Below are 24,767 nucleotides of genomic sequence, written 5' to 3' on the forward strand. Positions count from 1 at the left end.
ACACACACACACACACACAGAGAGAGAGAGAGAGAGAGAGAGAGAGAGAGAGAGAGAGAAAGAGTTTTGAAGACCATGGATTGTTTAATTAACCAAAGGCCTTGGGAGAAGAGGAATGTTTTTGCCTGGTGCTTAAATATACGTAACAAAGGCACCAGCCAAGCCTCCCTGGGGAGAGGATTCCACAAGCAAGGAGCCACCACAAAAAGGCCCACACTTGTGTTGCCACCCTCCAGACCTTTCATGGAGGAGGCACGTGGAGAAGGGCCTCAGAGGGTGATTGCATGATCTGGGTTGGTTAATATGGGGAGAGGTGGTCCTTAAAATATTGCAAACCTGAAGCATTTAAGGCTTTATAGATCAGGCATTAGTAAACTAGTGGAAAGGAATATGAAAATAATTGAATTATAAGAACAAAGATGAAATTTGAATAATATTATGTCAAGCTTAAATATTTAAATATTTGATAACAAGAGGCAAAATTGGAGACATAATTGTTGAAATATACAACTTAAAACAACTTTTGAGAGATGGTGAAGTATGGCGGAATATGATTTTGTAATTAGGAACACAGAAAAGGGAGACGTGAGGGAGTCATGAAAGAGGGTTATGGAAATGACACTTAAGAAAGTGAATTATTTTCTTTTTTGTGCTTTTTTATGTATTTTTTACTTGTATTTTTGTATGTTTTCTATGCTTCCTTTTTGTTTTTTGTTTTTGATTTAAGTTTGTTGCACTGTTTGAATTGCTTAAAATCTTTAATAAATATTTTATTAAGAAAAATATATAGATCAAAACCAGAACTTAGAATTGGACCTGGAAACTAACTGGCAGCCTGTGTGGTTTGGCCAGAACTGGCATAATATGCTCAAACTGTCTTGTCCTGGTGAGCAACCTGGCTGCTGAATTCTGCACCAGCTGAAGTTTCCAAACTGTCTTCAGAGGCAGCTCCATGTATGCCGTGTTGCAGTAATCTAACCTAGATGTAGGGAAAGGGTTTCTGCACTATTCAGTGTTTTGAAGGATCTCTGTTAGAGATTGTGTCTTTCAGATACCTCACTGGTTATGTAGTCCCATACAAATAATATTCCATGACATCTGTTCTAGTGGTGCGGCTCAGGTAATTTTGGACACAGGACTCTAGGGAGTCCCATTGTCCTGCTTCACTTCCATATAAAACATACAGTGAATGTTTCTCCCCCTTGACAACCTTGATAATTTGTTAGATATACTGCTGTTGTTGCTGTTATCATCTTTATCATCATCTGCTACCACTACCATGAACATATGTTTCTTAATGGGAAGCTTGTCTAGACATGTATAGGATTGTGCTGTGAATTACAACTATACAGGACTGCGGGAGATCCTTTGGAGACACAGAAATTCATATATGCTTCGAGACTGTCAGGTTTTTTTACTTCCACATGATGAGAAATCTGAAACCTACATAACATCAAGTAGAATCTGATCTAGTCAAGTCTCCCATGCTCTCTCCTGCATTCCATTTTAGGTTTGATCTGAGATCCAGTCCATGTTTGAAAGGATGCATTCATCGTGAAGAGTAGTTTTCTTCAACAAATCAAAACAGAGGCACTTTAAATAAGTGTGTGAGTTCTATCCTTTCTCTGTAGCCATGGTAGGAGCAAAAGAAGCACTTCAGAAGGCATTTGATCACAGGGAGGTCCTAGCAGAGAGTCACAGAGTAGAGTAAAGAATGCCAAGTAAGAAACATCACAGCCAGATTATGTGTGTTTCTCACAGATCCTTCTGATACTTTGAAGGGAGCAATGGTAGATAGAGTGGGTGTAATTATATTTTTAAAGAAGAGCACCCGGTATTTCAATAGATCCCAGATCTCTTTGAATGGACTGGATTCTCCCTTTCTGCCCATCCACTCTTGCACAGACGTGCTTCAGACATCAATAGCTCCAGTGTCTCTTACTTTGGAAACTTTTATCTGGCCAGCCTAATGCTACATCATCAGTCACACTGCCAGGTGGTTGTTGTTGTTGTTGTGGTTGTTGTTTTGGCTTCTTAACAAGAGGCAAATGCATCTGGAAAGAGATCACTTTGCAAATTCCCTGCTGCACTTCTCACAATCTTTTTTAGTAAGGGGGGAAATAGAGTAAAGAGAGGTGCCATGGGTGAATTGTTCCCTCCACCAAACCTTGAGTGGAATCAGTGGGTGTGCCAGGGCAGGACTCCCTAACTTACTGCTCCTGGTTTGGGCTTTGACTCCAAGCACATTGTCTCATCTACAAGCAGCTTGAGTTCTTCATCCTGTGAGAGGCTGTGTACCCCACTCAGCTACGTTTGGCCAGCCATGGATCCATCCAAGGCTGAGGAGGGGGGTGTACACTAGCCAAGAGGGAAAAGGAGCACAATATGTCTCTGGGAGGGAACAAGAAGCTGTTGTGATGTTCCACAGCTGGAGGCACAGGAGAGTCCCAGGGAGCCATCAGCAACACTGGAAATGCTGGGGCTGGTTTTGATCTGAATTCTGAATGTGTCCCTTAGTTCAGAGCAGAGCTTGAAGTCTTCAAAGCACACCACTTGCAACATCCATGCAAAAAATTGGGAGGGCAAAGAGAAAGAGAAATACCTGAAGCGAAGCATCAGCTGGCACAAAGTCTCAAGCTTCAGCAATTGTCATTTCCTCAGAATGTCACACATGGCCCAGAGGCATTCTGGGGAAATGAAGACGGCACGCAAATGTAGCCTGTGCTGCCCCACCCTGTGAAAATATTTCTAAGAAGAAAAAGAGTCATTTAAATGTCACCCCCTTATGAGCCTGATAGGTTCACAAAGAATTTCTGCTATGCTATTTGTATTTATTCAAAGGTTTTATTGGCAAATTCATATAAGGAAATTCATATGATCATGGGAGGACATCTAACCATACACTTTTCCATTTTCCCCAATTCAGTTTATTAATCCCAGGATGCTCTGAGAGTACTTTATCAGAGGATGCATTCCAAATTCTTAACAGTTCTCTTCAGAAATTCATTACTGATTTTTAGAAAATTGGACAATCAATTGGACTCATGTTTCAAGCTTACATTGTATCAAAACCTTCCAGGGCAAAATTCTTTAGGTCTTTGGTAAACAAATAAATCTTTAGATAATTTATTTAGATAATCTGTCCCTCTTAATAATGTGCTTAATGTCATATTAATTCATCAAACACAAGCCTACCCCAAACAATTTTCATCAGAAAAAGAGTTATTGAATGCATGTTTTCTTGTTTTCTCCCTATTTATTGTTGACTGTGTACTGTTTGCAATGTACGTGATGTTGCAAATGTCCATAAATGTCCTTGATAAAGTTATTAGACATGCTTCATGGAACATAAAGATGCTATCTAAGCAGGCTAGGCTTTCTTTTATTTTTAGCAAATCTCTTGCAGGGAGGTGTAATACAAAAAGATGCACACGGCTTAAACATCAGTTTTGACAACAAGATGCTACTTGTGAAATTTTAGTTTTGACAGCACATGGTCTTGTCAGCTGTATGTATCTGTCAGTACTTGCTCAGCATTGGAAATCAGAATTCATACTGTATCTGAACGTTTTCTTTACCATTTTGGAGCATTCTCTCAGTTTCCTTCTGATTTGATGAAGGTCTATAGAACCCTTCTGTGGAGCAGACTGTCAAAAGCTGGGTGCAGTCGTATCTTTCCTGGGCAAGCTTATGTCTGCTTATGGGCTGAGACACAGCATCTGGTTAACCACAGTTAGAAACAGGATGCTGGATTAGATATGCCTTTTGTTGGATCTTATGTTTGTAAACTGCTAACAAACAATGAGGTTATCTACCGTTGGAATGTATGTGTCAAGCAAGTCCAGCTGTGGTGGCCTCTTCGAACATATAGGTTGTAACTGTTGCTTTCCTCTTAGACAATAGACAAAATTGAGAGTGAACTATGAGGTTTTAAATACCTCATAGTTATCTTTGTAATTGGCTTTAAGAGTAATAACAGCAAGCTGCTCTGAAATTCAGTGTCTCCTGAAGAAAGGATGCCATGAACTCAGCAACTGTTTCTAAACCTCCTTGTTTCATTTCCCATTCATGTTTCCCATTCTTTGTAGAAATATCCCATTGAGATTTTATCTGGGGATGATGGATCCTCTTTTTATGTGTAGCTCACACTGCAGATTTTAAATTAGCCAGTGGAATTCAGCCAAAAATATAGAATGCACTCTTCCATATGTGACCCAGCCTCCTGTGTACACATGTACAAAACAAACTCTGGCATGCTTGAAGCTGCTTTGATAAGACAGGAAGCAGGAGGAGGAAGTGGTAACTGTTAACACAGAATGTGGCACCAGAGCCATATGCACCACCCCAGTCATTTATTTCAGCAAACCATCAAATATATGCTTGATGAAGAACCTATTTTTTGCATCTAGATGGGATGAGGTCAGCTGGTGCAATCTGCCAAGTTACCCCGTTAAAACAACTTGAAACTTGGAAGGGATTTCTGCTTTACAGCATGAAACAAATATAAATATATTTTCACTTCTATATACTACAGCATTGCTGATGCACATGACAGCTCATTGTGGCAGAGAGATTTGGAGATATGGAGAGAAAAGGGTATGTGCAAGAAAAAGAGGCGTCGTTTAAATGGCACCAGGATGCAAGATGGTCTGTAAATTGATGGGAGAGACATAGTGCAGCTGCAATGCGTTTCAGTTAAGAGGGGGATTCTTTTAAGAATTTCACTGTGGGATATACTAGTTCTTATCCAGAAACAACCACAAGGAGCAGCTGTTAAGGGCTTAAATTCAACCACTTGGTGTGGGGGTTTTCCCCCTCATACGGATGTCGCACTATGATGCCATGTGACTGAAGACTGTCTGAGTATGTGTGTTTTCATGAAGGCAAAGGAGCCTATTTGGCCTGGCCTCACCTCAGAGTGGCAGGGCCAATAGCAGCTTGTAGCATAATAGCAAGAAGAGTGTTCCTTGTAAGTTAAACGGGAGAGCTCTCCTCTAAAAGCCCTTGGGCTCTGTTTTTGCAGCTTTCAAGATAAAATATTTAATAAGTATCTGTGGGCGGCAAAGCAAGCTTTCATCTCGAAACCCAATAAATAATATTGCATCCATTTGCAGCCATTGAAGAAATCAGATCATGAAAGGATAACTGCATTCAGATACTTTCCTACTGTGCCGATTTTTTCCTCCTCTTTCTCTCAAAATGTATTTTCTGTCATAATAAAGTTGTACTGTGTATACATTTTGATTGCATTAACTGAGAGGTAAGCTGGTAAAATGGATCTAATGGCTTTATTAAACTAAATTGTGCAGAGCAGAGAAATCGCAATGTTCTTAATAGGACCTACAGAAATTGCTTTTGATAAAAAAAAAGAATCTTAAGACATTTCATTAGATTTTAAATACTCGTTTTAATTAAGTTGTCTAATAATTATTTTTTATTGGAATGCAAGGGTTAGTTATTGGTTCTCTTTACAGGAGATGGGATAAAGTATGTAGGGGTTTTTTTATTTGGAGTTCTATTTTTCACTATAAGCTAATTCTGCATTTGATGACATTCATTTAATGTTGTATTTGATTATTTGAACACATAGTTGTTTTATGAGTGAGGAAAGGACAGAAGCTTATTCTTGATTTAGGCATAAATCCTATCTATGCTTACCTGGGAGTAACCCTTGTTGAAAACAGTGTCTCTGGCTTCTGAATATAAGAAGGTTATATTGGTTATACAACAAATTTCCCTGTTTCCTATTGTCCTCTGAAATGTGTGGCTTTGGCAAAGTGAATAGCCTATGTTTCAGGCCCACGTCATCTCATGATGTTTACTATGTTCAGATTGGCTCTGCATATTTCAAGTTTGAAGGCCAGCACCACTGCCTTCTCCTGCTTGCCTTGACTGCCTGATCTCTGTATACATCTGCCTTTGCTTTTTATATAGTAAACTATGGATGCATTTTCATTCATTGATGTTTTCTTCCTTATGTGGGCTTACCTGAGAACAGTCCTGAGCCCCTTCTAAATCTAAAGGGCCCTGCTGGCTTCTGTTGAAAGACCTATCTAGTATGGGATTCTTCTTCTTGTGGCCAACCAGATACCTCTGGGGAAGTCCACAAGCAAGGTATCTTTCGCTGGTCGCTAGAAGATGGTGTTCAGTAGTATCCACTAGAGGCAGTTGATAGCTTTTCCCTCCAGGAATTTCTCTAATCCCCTTCCAAAACCATCCAAGTTGGTGACCACTATGTTATCTGTTGGAAGAGAATTTCATAGTTTAACTATGTGCTCTAGGAAGAAGTCCTCTTTTTTTCTGTCCTGAATTTCCCACAATTCAGTTTCATCAGATGACCCAGTACTATGAAACATGGAGAAAAGCTACCGGTCTACTTTCTCCACACCGTGCAAAATTTTACGCCCCTCTGTCATCCTCCTTGACTCACCTTTATCTCAATGAAAAAGTCTCAAGTGTTCTACCCTTTTATCACACAGTGGTTACACCTACCCTCTCATACAGCAAAAACTGCTTTATTTCAACCAACATTTTAAGGACTCTTGTTTTTAAATTTACATATGACTACTGCTGTTTTTCTTTTTGGATTGCTGTTTCTGAAGATGCAGTAACTTTCCCCCCTCAAATATTCATGACTTCCTCCTTCCCCTCATTTAGCTGTGTTTATTACATATTCTTTCAAAGGTGTGGTATAACTCTTGGAAATCTGTGGCAGACGAATAACATGAAAATGGCCATCAATGAGCTCAGAGCAACAGAATTAGAATAAAGTTGACATGCATGCGTTTTGTGTTTTGAAATCCTCAAGCCACTTACTAGATGTAGAAGAATAGGAGGAAAAACAAGGAATAATTTGCTTTAACAGTAGTAACATTGGTTTCATATATCAACCAATGTGAGTAAGGGCTCCAAGAACATCCCCATTGTCGTAGTTGCCGCATTGATTTCTTGTAGCTGTCAGGCAAGGGCTTTCCTAATGATTAGAGGAGGGGAAAGAAGGCTAATTTGCAGTTTTCCTTTAGATAGTGAGTCAGGGTAGCATTTACAATGCTGTGGGGGGAAAGACAATGAAATATGAGTAATGTTTGTATTGTATGGCATGGTAAATTTTAGTGCAACCTCGTTAAAAGCACATGTACTACACCATAGTTTTCTTTCCCTGTAAATAAGTGGCTTTTTTTCTTCTAAGTCCTAATTTTGAGACATTTATCACTCAGTAGTGTATGATCTCCGTAAATAAAGAAGTGTGAACTAGTGAAGTGGCCAAGTTTGCTAATGATGCAAAACGGTTCAGGATTGTTAGAAGGGATTACAAAGAGCTCCAGAGGGACCTCTCCAAACTGAGTGAAAAGGCAGTAAAATGGCAAATGCAATTCAGTGTAAACAAGAGTAAAGTGATGCATGTAGGGGGGGTATTAATTTCACATATACACTCAGGGGGTCTGAACTGTCAGTGAGTGACTGACCAGGAGAGAGACCTTAGGGTTGATGATAGCTCAATGAAGATTTAAGCCCAGTGTGCATCAGCTGAGAGAAAATCATTTGGTGCTGGGGATCATTAGGAAAGGAATTGAACATAAAACTGTTGATATAATGATAATGCTATACAAATCTATAGTGCAGTCGCTTTTTGAATACTATGTACAGTTCTGGTCATCTCACTCAAGAAGGACATTGTAGAGTTGGAAAAGGTTCAGAAATGGGCAACCCAAAATGAGGAAAGGTTTTGCAGTATTGGGACATTTTAGTTTGAGAAAGAGGTGGCATGATATAAAATCATGTGTACCAAGAAGAATTATGTATAAAATTATGTATAACATGAAGAAAGTAGACAGATAAAAGTTTTTCCTCCTTCCTTCAGAACACTAGAACTTGTTCTTCGAGCCCCAAAACCCATCCCCCATGGAAAGTGGAGACAGAATTTAGTTTAAATGTTAATGGGCAAATTTTGGCCACAACTTTATTAAAATACACAAATGTGACGTATTGATGTAGGCATTGGTATCAAAACTATATCTGGCTCCTGCCCCACCTTGCAGGAAGCCTGGAAGGGTAAACAACCAGCAGGGGGAACTCCCATCAATGTATATTGACTGGTGTTCACCCCTGGGGTTCCCAGGGGGTCCTGGCATGGCCCTAGCCCCTCTCCGGGCTTCGGACAAGATCCAGACCCCCGGATTCCTTGACCATGCAACCCTAAGGATATTGGGGGTTGTAGTCCAACATCTGCAGACTCAACCATAGGAAGCCTGGTTTGGTGGGTCATGCCAGTGCACCCACTGTAGGCAATACCACACTAGACAGGTCTGATGCAAGTTGTTAAGGCCCTAAAACATTACAATAAGCCCTAGGTAAGGATTGGGACGTGGGTGGCACTGTGGGACGCGGGTGGCACTGTGGGTTAAACCACAGAGCCTAGGACTTGCCGATCAGAAGGTCGGCGGTTTGAATCCCCACGACAGGGTGAGCTCCCGTTGCTTGGTCCCAGCTCCTGCCAACCTAGCAGTTCTAAAGCACATCAAAGTGCAAGTAGATAAATAGGTACCAATCCGGCGGGAAGGTAAACGGCATTTCCGTGTGCTGCTCTGGTTCACCAGAAGCAGCTTAGTCATGCTGGCCACATGACCCGGAAGCTGTACGCCAGCTCCCTCGGCCAATAAAGTGAGATGAGCGCCGCAACCCCAGAGTCGGTCACGACTGGACCTAATGGTCAGGGGTCCCTTTACCTTTACCTAAGGATTTAGAAGTATAGCTGTGTTCATAATGTTCTGTATAAATTGGTCTTTCCACTTGTGTCTCTCTCTCTTTCAGTTTGCGGGGACATCCATGGACAATTCTTTGACTTGATGAAGCTCTTTGAAGTGGGAGGCTCTCCTGCCAACACACGATACCTTTTTCTAGGGGACTATGTTGACAGAGGGTACTTCAGTATTGAAGTAAGTTTTATTTCTCACTTTGGCTATGAAATTAATTTGTGTCCAGATTTATTTGATTCACCCCCTCCCCCTTTAAATGTTCTTTTCTAGTGAACGCATGGTTGCATGTCTTACCGCTATATTACTGTAGCAAACATTCTGTAAAGAAATGTTTCACATGAAATGTACCATTGAATTATTGCAGGCAAAGTGTGTGCATGTTTTCTGGCCATAGTTACTTATTTAAATTTCATTTGTCAAATTTTTGAATAATGAAAACATTACTTTTACCAAATTTTGAGCTGCTTTATTTTATTTTCTCAAAACCTGAAACTGTATTTCAATGTGTTAATGTCTAATCATGGCACTGTAAAACAACCTTTGCATTTTGGCTGGAATTAGAGGAAGTAAGCAACCATTTTGATCACCTTTGGGCATGGATTTCTCAAACAGCAACTTGGTGGTTACTTCATGCAACTTGGTGGTTACTTTTTAAATTAAAGAGGACTTCCAAAAGTAACTTGAGGGCTTCCCTTTCAATGGAAACTGTTAAAAAATTCTAGTCCAAGTCTTTTGGTAAGCACCTAAATCAGTTCTTAGGGTCCCCAGCACTGTGAGAGGAGTGGGGAAAACTAATACATGATGTTAGCCTTCTTGGGTGATGAATTATTTGTTACAGTATTGTAAATCTTCATATTGTAGTGGTTAGTGGGAGAGACAGATTTTATCATGGTCACAGAACAGTAAAAGTTGATAGACTTCGGATAATGAATTTACAAAGAAAACATAAGATTAACAGGGGAGCCAAGAGAAAATTTATTTTATCATCTGCTTTATAATTTGTATTGAAGACTTTAAAAAAATCTACCTCTTTAGTAGTGAAATGAGAGTCATCCCATAAACCGCAAGATATCAGTATTTCAGTGTGCCTTATTGTTAGAGATCTTAAGAAAGGAAGTGTTAGCCTCTCACTAATATGAAATAATATAGTCCAAAGATATGTTTCTCTTGATTCCACAGGTACAAAGCTGTTCATTAAGTGAGCTTTACTAAATGGGCCACTTAGCAAAATGACAGAACATTAAGATAACCAAGCATAACTTTTTTGCTCATAACTAAAGCCTGCAAGTATTAAGTTTTGGTGATCCCATAATTTGGAGTACTATTTTAGCCTCATTATCAGCTGCAGTTCTCGGGTGGTGTAAATCTAGGTGTATTAGTCTCTGATTAGCAAAGAATGGAACCTTTTTTAGACTATAGTTATCCAAAGAATCATTTTGCTCATGATCCACATCCAATGGCTAATATAAGAATCCAAGAGCATTAAGTGGATGTAGCACAGAAGAGGAAAAGTGCAAATGCTACCATTATTTCAGGGCATTTGTCAAAGCTTTATGTTTAATTTATTAAGTTTATATTCTTCCCCTCCTAAATGAAGGGTGCCCAGGGCCGCTAACAACATAAACTTTGAAAAGACCTTATCCAAAACAACAATGAAAATGACAGGTTTTTAAGACCTGTAGTGCCTGAATTTTCCAGTCTTCTTCTGAAGAAATGAACAAATAAAAATTGTCTTTAAATTCTGTCTAAACATGGCCAGAGAAGGAGACTCCCCGGGGGGAGTTTCAAAGATGGGGTGCTGCAGTAGAGAAAGATTTCTCTTGTGTTCTCATCCTCATTGCCACCCACAGCAGGAGTGCTGAGAGAAGGGTCTCATCCCCCAGTCATAAACTATGGGTTGTGGCACATGGAGAAGTGAAAAGTTGAAGTTTAATATACTGAAAGGTGAAAGTTTAATATACTGAATATTGTATTATCTAATATACTGAAAGTATATTAAAGACAGATAACCATATTCCGCACACAAGGTGATAAACCCAACATCTTTCTGAGGAAATTGGATTAAACCCTTTTCCTGTTGAGTGGTTGGAGTATTGGATTAAGTCTGGAGAGACTGGGGTTCCAGTTGCCACTCAGCCATGAAGTTCGCTGCATGACCATGGGCCATTCACTCTCTCCCAACCTTACCTGTCTCACAGGGATATTGTGAGTTTTAGGAGAACTTTGAGCACTGCCTTGAGCCCTTTGGAGGAAAAGCAGGATAAAAATGTACAATGCAAGATAGATGATAGATAGATAATAGATAGATAGATAGATAGATAGATAGATAGATAGATAGATAGATAGATGATAGATAGATGATAGATAATAGATAACATTGCAAGATTCATTCACTAAGGCTTTACGAAAATCAGTCAGGGTAGTTCTATCACATCCATTGTTTGCAGGCCAGTGCTGAATTTGCCTGACATCAGAAACCAGTGGTTACTGATTGTACTGACTGTGCCAGCCTAGTTCTAGAGTCCAGTCAAAAGAGATTTTGTCAAATTGGTCGGTGAACTCCTTTTCACCAGCCTCATGCTTTTTCTATGCACCCTCTTTTGCTTGAGTATGTTTTGCTTAAAAATAGCTAAAGCAAGCTAAGGATTTAAATCTGTGCTGGATGATCTTGAGGAAATTCTCTTAAACAAGGATAGATCATTGTAGTACATAGTAATTGGAACAGTAATAGGAGGAAATGTGTTTGGGCAAACCCCTTAAACCAGGTTAAAAAGCCTCATATTCAAGCCTCTTGTCAAAACTTTGTTGTGGAGACATGGCATATGCTTGGCCAAGGGTTCAAGGCCAATATGGCTATAGTAGAAATATAGTTAACTGAACATATGAAATAGTCCTGATAAAATATTAGTGTGTTTTTAAAATTAAAAATAAGCGCCAAGCACACTCCTTAGTTTAGGACAGGCTTATTTCTTATTGAGCAACTGGATTGTATCTGTTAGTGTATTTTCTGCACCTTCCAATACATAAAATTGAAGAGCACATCTTTATATGTGGAATCTTGAAATAAAAGAGCCAGAGATTTTACAATAAAAGCTGACAGTTTAGGAAAGAGTTTGAATGTCTCCCCACAACCCCAGCTGGCTCCTTGAGGGGCTTGTGAAATTCCCCTTGGGAAGGTTCAATAGCAGATTAATCTTCTGGAGCAAGTATAATCTACTTTAATGATGAGATCCGCTAAGAAGAGAAACGGTAGATCTTATGGCTTGACATCCTTTAGGAAGAGATTAGCAGATGCTTTTCTTAAAAGATGTCCTTTCAACTTGGCAAGAAACAATGGGCTGTTTCCAACTAAGTTATCCTCCCTCAAAGTAGTGTTGAATAGACCCCAATGCATTGTCTTTGAATGCACGAAGTCAAATTAAATTATTATAAACTGTCACTTTGCAGCAGGGGAGAATTACAATTATTATTATGAAATTAAAAATGTGTGATCTTTAATGTTGTCTGTAGCATAAATTGTTGCCATTGCTTTGGGTTAATTATATGTCTGGCTTCTTATCTCTACTGAAGGTGGAAAATTTTGACCACCAAAATAAAGGCAATGTCTACATTAGTCAAGATAATAAATTTAGTTATGGAATAGGGGAGGAATTAGTGTCTAATAAGTTATGTTTTAGACTTGTTAAAGACCTTTATATGAATAATTTCATTTGAAACTAATGCTGTCCAATTTCAGGCTTAGCCACCATGGTACCCAGAGCTTGCTATATTCCTTGTACAATCTGCACCTGTATCCAGTCCTGTTTAACACTTTTGATAACAACGTTACCAAAGAAAGAAAGCTTGAGCACTTTAGGGAATTTGCAGTTGACATAAAAGGAGGACATACTGCAAATACCCTTGAGGGTAGTATTAGGATTTGAAATTGTCTTGACAAAATGGAGAACTGAACTGAATGAAATTCAGCAGAGGTAAATGCAAAGAATACAGATTGGGGAGGAGCTAACACTATGGAGAATAGTTAGCTATGCAGTAGCATTGTTTAGAGTTTGATGGTATATATAGTAGATAACAAGCTTTGCAATAAGACAGCAAATGCCGTACCAGGGCATGATTTCAGTTAGTTTGTGGAGAATGTCCGTAAAGCAGGAAGCCACCCAAAGAAAGCAGATTTGGCTACAATCATACACACACTGGTTGCTTCCAGACTATGTGTGGGGGCTGCCTCTGAAAACAGTCAAGAATCTTCATCAGATACAGATTGCAGATGCCAGACATCTGGTGGGGATAAGCGATTTGTGCATGTAACACCCAACTTACAGTACATACCTGTTTGCTCCTGAGCTAAATTCAAAGTACTGGTCTTGACTTTTACAGGTCTTTTTGGTTTGGGGCCAGGCTATTTGAAGGACCACATGTATCCTAATGAACCTATCTGGATATCATGCCATGCCATCAGGTCCACCATTATAACAATATGGTTAACAGCTACCAAGGACAGAACCTTCTCAGCAGTTGCTATGGATGGGTGCACCAGTCTAGTCCCATTCTGTTCCCCTTTCCAATGAGTGCGCCATCAGCTTACTCTGTCCCATTTTCACTTATATGTGCAGGGTTTCTTAATAATAAACACACACACAAACATTTTTCCCCCCTGTGACTTAACATTTCTGAAAAATGGCCTTTTCCTACTTTCCCTCTTTTAAATTGAAAACACACACACACACCAGTGTCCCTGTGACTGCTGGCGGCATGCCATCACACCTTGTTGCTCTCAGGGTCATTTATGGCCCTGGCTTTCAACAATCATTTATTTACAAGGGAAAAAATCACTAAGAAAAATACCACACCAAAAAGTACAATTAAAAAAAACATTAAAACACCATAAAATCATAAATTTTGAACTGGCGCAGCAAAGGTTGTGTATCTTAGCTGTGACTTAGTTGGACACACTGTTGGATTCCTACTCCCCATCTCCCCATATTCTTTACATTTGTCATCAATAAAATAGTAGTTAATCTGGCCACAGCCTTTTCTTTATAAGCAATTTTTGTGCTGAAGTCAAGCTGTGAAACTGGAAGGTGCCTCCTTTCCAGGAAGGACATAAATGGTCTTTTTTCCCTCATTGGCCCTGCCTTCTTCCTGAAGAGGAGTTAACCTTACTCCCTTCTGACCAGAAGAACATGGCAAGTCCCAACTTTCTACTCCATACCTTCCTGCCGCCTTTTGTACTAAGCTACACTATAAGTCAAACCTGAAATGCAATTTGATCTCTTTCCTTTCTTCAACTTGCTAACTCCTGTTCAAATTGTGATCCACTTTGAATCTAGTTGGGTCTCCTCATGCATTGAAGTCATTCTTGCATGCAGAATGGGAGAAAACAAGGCTTGTATGGTCCACACTGGTTCTTCGTAGCCTTGTTGAATTTTACGTTGTTTTAGCCTTCTGCCGTTTGAGGCTATGTTACGTAGACTCTATCCAAATTTTCTTTGAGGGCTTGAACTGAAAGTTCCTTCCAGCTCTTTTTTTCCCATGGTGGGAGGAATTCTTGCATGTAGGCTGCAAATAATTTCTTTCAGGTTGAGAGTGCATAAAGGAAATGTCCCTATTGTTAAGAGCAAGGCCTGGAAATTATGCAAGGTGGGTGGAAGAAATTTAATAATGCATTGGAAAAGAAAATAAAGCACTTCAAACTTCTATTAAATACACATGGCAGAAATAAATAAATGCTGTACAGCATAATAAAATCTTGAAGAAATACACACACACACACACACACACACACACACACTTTTAAATGCCCTCCTTTCCCATGCATTAAGTGAAGATGTTAGGTTTTGTTTATTGTTTATTTGGCTTGCAAATCTTGCAGTTTTGTTATTAGGACTTTTTTCTGTTTTCTTTTTTACTGCCTCTTGTGGGCAGGTTGTGGGAAGGAAGCTAGATAATGACACACTTGATTAAAGCATACAGATTAGAAAGATGATGAAATGAAGGAAGCACTTCCTATTTGTGCTACTACTGGCCTGCACAACTTGTCACCCATAATACATAACACAGTGCTTTTGGGTGGTCTTCATATGCCTTATCAGTGTTGCTGTCATCCTTCAAACAGCCCTGAAAGGAGAGTATTATTTTTCTAATATTGTATGCCATGAGGCTAGGATGTGGTGCCCCCTTCACAGGATCACATGGTGAGTTTGTGGCAAGAACTTAAACAAGGACTTCTGATTTGTACTAATTAGCCATGTATTATAGCATACCTGCTTCCTGAGAATCCCAGGCAAGCAGCAAAACAAGGGGGATATAAGAGTTATTTTTTCTTTTCTGTAATTATTGAGTTTTTGATACTTTTATACATATAAAACATAACCATTTCAAACATTAAAATACAAGGTTCTTTTCAACCTCCAGTCCTCCTTCCCTCCCTCCATGGGTTCCATATTTAAATTTAAATTTGCTGCATCTTTTACCATTATCCATCTATTATATAAACATAATTACCATGAATAATTCCACATTACAAGTGTCATTACACCCCTGCCAAAGATTTTAACTGTTTACGGTGGTCTTTTAAATAAATTACAAATTTACTCCAGTCTTTAGAAAATACTTGATCTTCCTGGTTTCAGATCTTCCTGGTCAGTTTTGCCATCTCCACATACTCCATCAGTTTCATCTGCCATGCTTCTTTTTTTGGAATTTCTCCTTCCTTCCATCTCTGGGCTGGTAACATTCTTGCTGCCGTTGGGGATATATGAGTTCTTGGTAGATAGGTAGTTGTGTAGCTGAGGGGTCTACATTTGTCAAAAGTGGAGAACCTTTGCTTAGCCAGCAGAACAATAATGCTCTGTCCGCAGTGGTTTTTCCTCTGGTAAGCTCCCAGTTCAATTGTGTGGGTATATATATATATATATATATATATGCAGGTTTTGGTGTCTTCGGGTGTCTTCCCGTGTAAGAGTTGGGGTGTCTAGGCGACGTTTCGACGAGGTCTCACTCGTCATCTTCAGGCTGGTGCTTTCGGCTTCTTGTTACTGGAACAGAGCAAAGAAGAACAAGAAGCCGAAAAACAAGAAGCCGAAAGCACCAGCCTGAAGATGACGAGTGAGACCTCGTCGAAACGTCGCCTAGACACCCCAACTCTTACACGGGAAGACACCCGAAGACACCAAAACCTGCATTCCTGTACCCGTGAAAATCTACGAAAGCAATATATATATATATATATATATATATATATATATATATATATATATATATATATATAGTACTGCCCTTGCAAACTGGCCTGTGCTCTTAGATCCTCTTCCAAGGTCTTTCGCTCTATGCCGTCTCCTTTCAGGGTATGCCATTCAGCTTCAAGGGAGAGGACATTTTCGACAATGGTGCCCTGGTTGTTGAATGCTCTTCCCAAATAAATCTTCCTGCCACCAAAACTTCCATCTTTTTGGCACCAGGTGGAATCATTAAATAAATTGTTATTCATTGGGTTTATTAGTTAGAATCATCCCAGGGCACCATGCAATAGCTACACAGCAAATGTCAAGGCCGCATGTGAAATGCAGTCAAGTCGCATAATAAAGAACACAACATTAAAATCACCAGAAGGCTGTACTCATAACAGGTTTCAGGCAGCAGTAACAGTCCATCAGGGCTTGACCAATTCAGTGACTTCTAATTTACTCAGTCACATTAACCTGTGCAAATGTCATGGTGGTTTTAAGGGTCTTGTCAGAAGCTTTTATCGTTGCTGTATTTTATTGTACTGATTGTATGCTACATTCCACACTAAAATCCAAAAGGATGAAACCCGGTATATAAATGTTTTATATCTTGTGCTTCTAGGGAGTTTTGAGGATCAAGTGTTTGTCTCTCCCCCTGCCCCCAATAGCTGCATTTGCCTTTTTGAGAGAAGTAGGGCTTTAACTTCAGATCAGACTTATTATCATCCCCATCGGATTACAACTTCTAAAATATTTGGAGAATATCTTGTATCTTGTTTTCGTTGGTGCATGCACACACGCACAGCTCTTTCTTTTCCCTTTGTACCTGTTCATCCCACAATTACAAAGAATGTCGGGCTGTCTGAGTCTTTGAAGAAATGGCAAAGGATTTTAAAGCAATGTTTGGTAGGGGAGAAAGATACAAAGATGGGAGCCAAACCTGAAGTAGTTTTGAAGTCCTCGAGTTTGCACAGCCCGACCTTATTCCTTAGTCATCCAAAACCTCAAGGCTTGAAATGCCAGCTGGTAGTGAGAGTGTTTTCATGCAGTTTCCCACCATAGATCCTCTACTGGAAGCCTTGCGAAAGTGGCTGATGTTCAGAAATTTCCAGGCTGACTTCCAGGCAGAAAACAGTTCGGAGAAGTGTCTTGAATTTCATATAGTGAGCTATACGGTGTAAGAACAGCTACTAGCAATTTGTCTGTGTACTGGCTAGTAAATACAGGCTGCATTGTGCAAACACACACACACAAACAAACAAACACAAGTATATATATCACTTGCCACTGAAAAACCCTTTCCATCAGTCTTCAAGTGTGTTAAAGGGAAACAGAAATCCCACAGCCCAACATTCTGTTCCATTTGTGCTCTGGCACGCTCTGAGTTGAAACACTGGCTATTATGAGTCAGATAATGTCCTGGGATTTCTGGAAAAAAGGTAAAAATACAAATTTTCCTAATTGTTCTTGTAATTGGAAAGTGGAGTACTACATGTACTCCTGCACATTCCTTAACCAATCTGATATGCTTGACAGTGAGTGACTGGTGCAATGCTTATTGGGACTGAGATAGCCCAGTCGGTAGAGCATGAGACTCTTAACCTCAGGGTTGTGGGTTTGAGCTCCACGTTGGGCAACAGATTCCTGCATTGCAGGGGGTTGAAACAGATGACTCTCATGGTCCCTTCATACTCTACAATTCTATGATTCTATATTTCATACTGGGGTAATGGTGTAGCCTTATTGGAGTTCACCGATTGGGTCTGCGTTGCTCCTGGACAGGAGGAAGGAAGTCAAATGACACCGAGGCTTGGTTCAGAGAAAGAGTTCTTTATTTCTGCTCTCCGGAACAGCAGAAAGGCACCTGCGTGGTGTGTCCACAGCAAGTCCAAAGAAATGAGAAATTTCATGCAGTATATATATCCTCCAGGCACCCTCTTCCTCCTTCCCCAGGAATCCAACCACGTCAGCCTATACACGCAGGTTGACATCACATATGTTCCTGCTCCGGTATTCTTATTCCTTCCTGTATTTCTGACCATAAAAGGGTACTCCTGTTCCTACTCTTATCTTGGAACAAGAGGTCACCAACTCCGATAACACACTCTGGCACTGTTCCTGTACTAGGTCTGTGCGTCAGGACGTAAGATAAGACCTAGACATGTCATCCCTACTCCACTGAAACAGCCAAGGTCATCCTTGCTGTCACGAACTGATAAAGGAGAGGGCTCTGAGCACTTGTTTATACAGCCGGGTTTTTGCTTATACATTGACTCAGAGCTCAAGTTAATGGATTTTAGCTAAGGAAAAATAGGGATTTTGGTGCCCATTTCAAACTGCCTGCATAGTCAGTTTTGGGTTTGGGAAACGCATTCCTTCAATAGTAGTTTGTGTATGTCAGTGCTTCCCTGTATGAAAGATTTGCAGCGCATAGAAAACAAGTGTGTCACTTTAGGGATTAAATCTACCCACTTATGTAACTGGAATGATAGTGGGTATCAAAATAACAAGTGAGAATCAGTGTATGTGGCCTTCTAGAAGTTGTTGAAATGATTACAGCTCCCATCAGCCCCAGCCAGAATGGCCAGTGGTCAGAAGTTGTAGTCCTGCAATGTCAGGCATCCCATAGCTTTTGCATCTCTGAGCTACACCAGCACTATTCATGGTTCATTCTAACTAAGGTTAGCCTTTAATCAATTCAATTTCAACTCCATGCCATACACCAGATTTCTCAGCGAGGATTAAGAGACTGGTCACATTACACTTGTACCAGGGTCCTAAGAAGTATTGGTCATGCTTCCTCTCAAATACACCATGAAAGGTAGGGACTTTGTCAATCTCGGGAATTCTGGGTAAATATTTGAGCTAATCAGGCCCGTGCAGAAATTTCCTGTCATTGACAGACCCAAATGAATCCTAACTGCATGCCTAATTGCAAAAAAGATACCCTCAGTTTCTCAGACAAGGTAAGGTTAATGGACATTCCTTCAAAGACAAGGTGGGTGAGCCATTTGGAAGTAAAACATGGCAAGTATGAATATTATCATATTGTCATGTTAAGAAATTGGTAGTATATGCTTTGGTAATGAAGCCTAGAGATGATGAATGAGCATGCAGATGACAAAACAAAACAGTAGTGTAATTGGGAAATATTCAGCAGATGGTAAAAAGAAACTTTCATGTTCATGTGATTCTCTGATAACAAATTAGTATATATATAAAAAAATCAGGCAGAAGCAGGCAGCTACTTTGTCTGTTCTTTAGATGTGTGACCATTTAACCTCAAAACCACAGTTCCCTTTTCTTTGAACCATAGAATCATAGAGTTGGAAGGGACCACAAGGTTATCCAGTCCAAACCCATGCAATGCAGGAATCTTTTGCCCAACGTGGGGCTCAAACTCACAACCCTAAGATTAAGAGTCCCAGGCTTTAGCTACTGAGCTATCCCAGGCCAATTGAAATGTTCTGCTCCTTAACGTTTTCGTAAGGGCTACAGTTCAGTGGTGAAGCAAGTGCTTTGCATGAAAGAGGTCCTGGGTTCAGCCTACAACATCTGGAGTGTCTGGAGGTGGTTGGAGGATGGATGGCGGCTAACAGATTGAGGTTGAATCCTGACAAGACAGAAGTACTGTTTTAGGGGGACAGGGGGCAAGCGGGTGTGGGAGACTCCCTGGTCCTGAATAGGGTAACTATGCCCCTGAAGGGCCAAGTGCGCAGCCGGGAAGTCATTCTGGAGGCACAGGACAATTCTGTGTCTAGGGCAGCTGTCTACCAGCTCCATCTGGTACGCAGGCTGAGACCCTATCTGCCCGCAGACTGTCTCACCAGATTGGTGCATGCTCTGGTAATCTCCTGCTTGGACTACTACACTGTGCTCTATGTGGGGCTACCTTTGAAGGTGACTCAGAAACTACAACTAATCCAGAATGCGGAAGCTAGACTGGTGACTGGGAGTGGCTGTCAAGACCATATAACAGCAGTACTGAAAGACCTACATTGGCTCCCAGTACGTTTCCGAGCACAATTCAAAGTGTTGGTGCTGACCTTTAAAGCTGGAAAGGGCCTCGGCCAGTATATCTGAAGGAGCGTCTTCACCCCCATTGTTCAGCCCGGACACTGAGGTCCAGCTCCAAGGGCCTTCTGGCAGTTCCCTCACTATGGGAAGTGAGGTTACAAGGAACCAGGCAGAGGGCCTTCTTGGTAGTGGCACCCGTCCTGTGGAACACTCTCCCATCAGATGTCTAGGAAATAAACAACAAGACATCTGAAGGGAAATTTATCGGGAAATTTGTAATGTCTGATGTTTTGCAATATTTAATGTGCTGTAAGTCACCCAAAGTGGCTGTGGAAACGCAGCCAGATGGATGGAGTAAAATTAATAAAATTATTATTATCATCATCATCTCCAGGTAGGGCAGAGAGACACCCCTGGCTGAATCCTTGGGGAGAGTTGTTGCCAGTTAATGTAGAGAATAGTGGCCTACAGGGGCCAGTGTCTGGCTTGGCAGCTTCCTGTAACTTACATGATCCCATTTGCTAAAGAAATAAATTGACAACATCTCTTGGAACACTACTCCATCTCCCAAAAACTAGTTGTGCCTGTACTTCACTTGAACCTCCCTGATGTCCACATATTGGACTCAGTTTCAGAATAAGGCCACTATTTGAACTAATTCAAAGATACTGTGTGTCAGTAGCTGTGTGTGCTTATTCTAGATAGCCCAGGCAAGTGCTTATAGGGAGTGAGGGCACATAGTCTCTACACACACACCTGCTTAATTAACACTGACTGGGATAGCAACAAAGGGAACCCTTCATTTCTTCATATTTACTATTTCCTTCCACTGCTTAAGAAACAGTTTCAGACAGTATGAAGAGAAGAATGGAAGGAAGGTTGCATTCTGGGAATTGGAGGGGTGGATTAGGATTCATTGCCATCAGTTGTTGACTTGCTCTGACATAGAAGAGAAGTGTAAATCTTAGCAATAGGTGGCTATGTCAAATTCTAAATAATTGCATTTAACAATGCTACAGTTGTTGTGGTCACAATTTAATGACCATTACCATGTGGAGCCTTCATCATAAAAGATATTGTGCATTTTCCAGAAGCCTTCAATTGAATCAACACAAAACACTTTAATTAAGCCTCATAGCATCTTTGAGTGGTAAATCAATATTATGATATGTAATCTGTCACATGGATAAATATGTTGAGATACTTGGAAAAATGGGATTCCTGCCTGAGGTCACTCAATTAGTCAGTGACAAAAAGGAAAAGAAAGCTAGCCAGATGGAAGTCCTTTCACTGTTGTAGGCTATAACCACAAAAGAAATGAAAACACCCGCTGAAGAATATGAAGGAAATGATTCAACACATTAATGAGAAGCCACGGTGAATGGGCACAAGAAATAACGAAGATATCTCTTGAACAAAAGACAAGGGCAGAACTGCATGTTGCAAAGAGCAGGGGCTGCTGCCAAAAATGTCAGGTTTCCCACTCAGTTCCAGAACATCTAGCCCTGACTATACTATGCACTGGGTTTCTCCAGGCCCACCAGTGGCAGTCAGTGATAAAAAGTTGGGGAAAGTAATTATTGTATATATAATAATTGTATATATAGTGATAATGTTAAAGTATGGGTAAAATGAGATAGATATTACAGAGGGGGACAAGGTTGGGGGCAGCATCAGTGCCAAATATGTCTCTCTCAAAGTAATATCACTTATTGTGTGTCGCACCCGTCTGAGCAAGTTAGAAAGTTATCTGAGCCTGCAAACAGCCATTGGATTTCTATGTTTAAACAACAACGACCAACTGGGATGTCTCACATGTCAGCTAGTTCGTTTATTGGAAAGTGAAGCCTTATAAGAAGAGGAGTGACAGTAGAAAAATTCAGTGGTAGGAAGTCTGTGACTCACTATGTAGTGACAGGCTTACACAAACCAGAAGAAATGAAGGGGGGGGGAATCACTGCTTTTCAGTTCAGGGAGACAGTTTATATGGTGCAACGAACACATTGTTATGTACTAAGGGCATCTTTAAGCTCAATGTGTTGTTTCGCTTGTATGCTTAAGGTATGGCTGTCCACTTTGGGAAATTTGCTTGTGCTCCTACAGCTCTGGCACTGTGCACACTCTACACCATTAAAGCACATTTGAAGAATATTCTCTCTCTCAAAGAATTCTGGGCATTGTAGTTTACCCCTCAGAGCATTGCAATCCCCACCATCCCCTTACAAACTACAATGCCCATAATACTTCGAGGGGAGAAAATGTGCTTTGAATGTGCTTTAAACGTATTGTGTGTACACAGCCAGAGCTGTGAGCTAAAATTCTTTGCTGTGTATTTAGTGAAACAGAACAGCCTGTACTTCCTTCCAGAAAGGGTGGATTATTGGGCAGTTTCATAGTACATGAGTTAGAGGTTTGCTTGTGGCTGCTTGCATCTCCAGCAGTCATGTGATGCCCCTGGGCTTCAGGCATGTTGGTATCCAGTCTAAAAAAACATTTTCTGTTGAATTAAACTCAGTTTACTGTTGTGAATGGCTAGTTTAGTACTATGTAAGGCTTTGCCCCCATTGTGTGTGCTCCTCATTCTTTGTCCCATGTATGTCTTACTGGGTTTAGAATACAGCTTAGTCTGTTATATACTGAGGTGTATAGGCACCTGATTAGTTTTCTCAAGATGCCACATGACTTTTGCAAGAGATATAGTGTGTCTGCTACACTCAATGCATCAGGGCCAAATCTTGCTTCTGTACCATTGTTGTTGTTGTTTAGTCGTTTTGTCACGTCCAACTCTTTGTGACCCCATGGACGAGAGCACACCAGCACTCCTGTCTTCCACTTCCTCCCACAGTTTGGTCAAACTCATGTTGGTAGCTTCAAGAACACTGTCCAAGCATCTCGTCCTCTGTCGTCCCCTTCTCCTTGTGCCCTCAATCTTTCTCAACACCAGGGTCTTTTCCAGGGAGTCTTCTCTTCTCATGAGGTGGCCAAAGTATTGGAGCCTCAGCTTCAGGATCTGTCCTTCCAGTGAGCACTCAGGGCTGATTTCCTTAAGAATTCTGTACCATACTGAGTTTTAAGAGTTGCCAGGCGGATGCAGGAAGTAAATCAAATTTGTCCTGAAGTGTGGTGCTTTTAAAAGAGTGATGGCCTCAGTAGAGGGAGCCCGAGAAGGTGCTCGCCCATCTGCCTGCCTGCGCCCAAGTAAGCAGGCTGCGTCTTGCATCCCAAGCAAGCAGGCTGCCTACTTCCTTCCTTCTTTCTGGCCTCACCTCCTGCCCACTCCCTCCCTCCACAGCCCAGTCACCCCTTCTTATTTCAAACATCATGATATATTACTGTATTACAATGGTTTGCTGGTGATATATCACAACGTTGAAAACCGGATATCGCCAGCCCTACCTTGCACAGATCGTCATGATTGTGCCTCCTAAGAAGCCATCCTGAAATTAAGCCTCCTCCCCATTTCAAAAGTTAGAAGGTTTTCCCGCACAATTACGGTCTTCTCCCCTGCTAGCGTTTTTGTTCTTTCTCTAAATTGTTTGTTATATGCTGTGTTTCTGGATGTTTCTTTTACCTATGGAAATGTCCAATCCCTCTTCTGAATTTTAGAAAAGGACTGGAAGGAGTGCTGTAGGTTAATGTGCTAGCTTTTGTTAATCAGCATCTCATGCATGAAATAAAGCCTCTGGGAAGCTTTTGTCCTCATTTTTTCCAAGTATCTAAAGAAGAGATGACTTGGCAATAAGAGTAGCTATAGGGCTGCTTAAAAGAGAGCAACTTCAAAAGTTACATTTTTCTTTCTCTGTTCTCCAGTTCACGTTTGCCTCTCTTTCCTCTGCTCAAGTCTCATTTAATTTTGTGAGGTTTATATGTGGTGAATATTATCTACCACCCTCCCTTCTCTTCACCGCCCCCCCCCCCGGCACACATGCACTACTTAAGGAGTTAAAGTTGTCTTTAAAAGAGCATGAAAACATTTTTTGATTCTCTCCAACATAAGTGAGATAAAACAAGAGAGAGCCTATCAAGAGCATCACAAATTCTTTTTAAGGGCCCATCTTGGTCAGCAGTTAAAAGGAATAATTTGTCAGATTCCGAGATGACAGAAACCTTTAAAAACCAAATGATGGTTTGTGTTGTTTGTGTATTTGTTACATTTATATCCCACCTTTGCATAAAAAGTGTCCAAAGCATTGTCTGAACTTACACAGGTTTACAAACCATAGTTTTGAAGGGGCTGTCAAGCAACAGTTTGTGCTAGCTGGTGTTGTGCCAAACTTTCACACACCATTCAAAGGGCTGCTGGAATGAAGCAAAGATTGCTTTGAAAAGGACATGTGGTAGTTGAAATTTCTCAACAGAAAATTTATATTTTTCCATTTCCTGCTTATAGTGTGCATGCTGAGGTGGTTTTGTTCAATCCCAAAAGCATTTAGAGAAAGTCTTTCACTCACTCAGTGCAGTACAGCTCATTGCAATGACTCCTGGTGAGGCATCTCTTCTTCAAATGGGGAAGACACCAAAGGTTTGGCACAGCACTATTGCAAAGTTTGCTGTTGTCTGAAATCACAAATCCTTGGAAAACCACAGTAAAGGTCATTGCTTCACCTCAAAAGGCTGCTGCATCATGGATATAGAAGTAAATTATGAAAACAGAACAAATGAAAAATGAAAGCAGCGAAGCAACTCTTCAACTGTGTTTTGCCTGCTGTACATCTAGAGAATTGAATCATGTTGTTGGGTTCTTTGCTTCCATGCTGAAACAACAGAA

At 40.6% G+C, this 24,767-nt stretch overlaps 1 protein-coding gene across 4 annotated transcripts in view; it reads left to right on the top strand.

The window, feature by feature from the left end:
• Positions 1 to 24,767, top strand: part of PPP3CA (protein phosphatase 3 catalytic subunit alpha) — a 190,635-nt gene that overhangs the window by 111,583 nt on the left and 54,285 nt on the right. For all 4 annotated transcript variants that reach the window (XM_081209361.1, XM_081209363.1, XM_081209362.1 and 1 more), the window contains exon 3: positions 8,812 to 8,936. In XM_081209361.1, the coding sequence (XP_081065487.1) occupies positions 8,812 to 8,936 (125 nt within the window). The remainder of the gene's footprint in view (positions 1 to 8,811; positions 8,937 to 24,767) is intronic.

The sequence above is a fragment of the Podarcis bocagei genome, assembly GCF_964188305.1.
Source record: "Podarcis bocagei genome assembly, chromosome: 9".
In the NCBI taxonomy this organism is placed as follows: domain Eukaryota; kingdom Metazoa; phylum Chordata; class Lepidosauria; order Squamata; family Lacertidae; genus Podarcis; species Podarcis bocagei.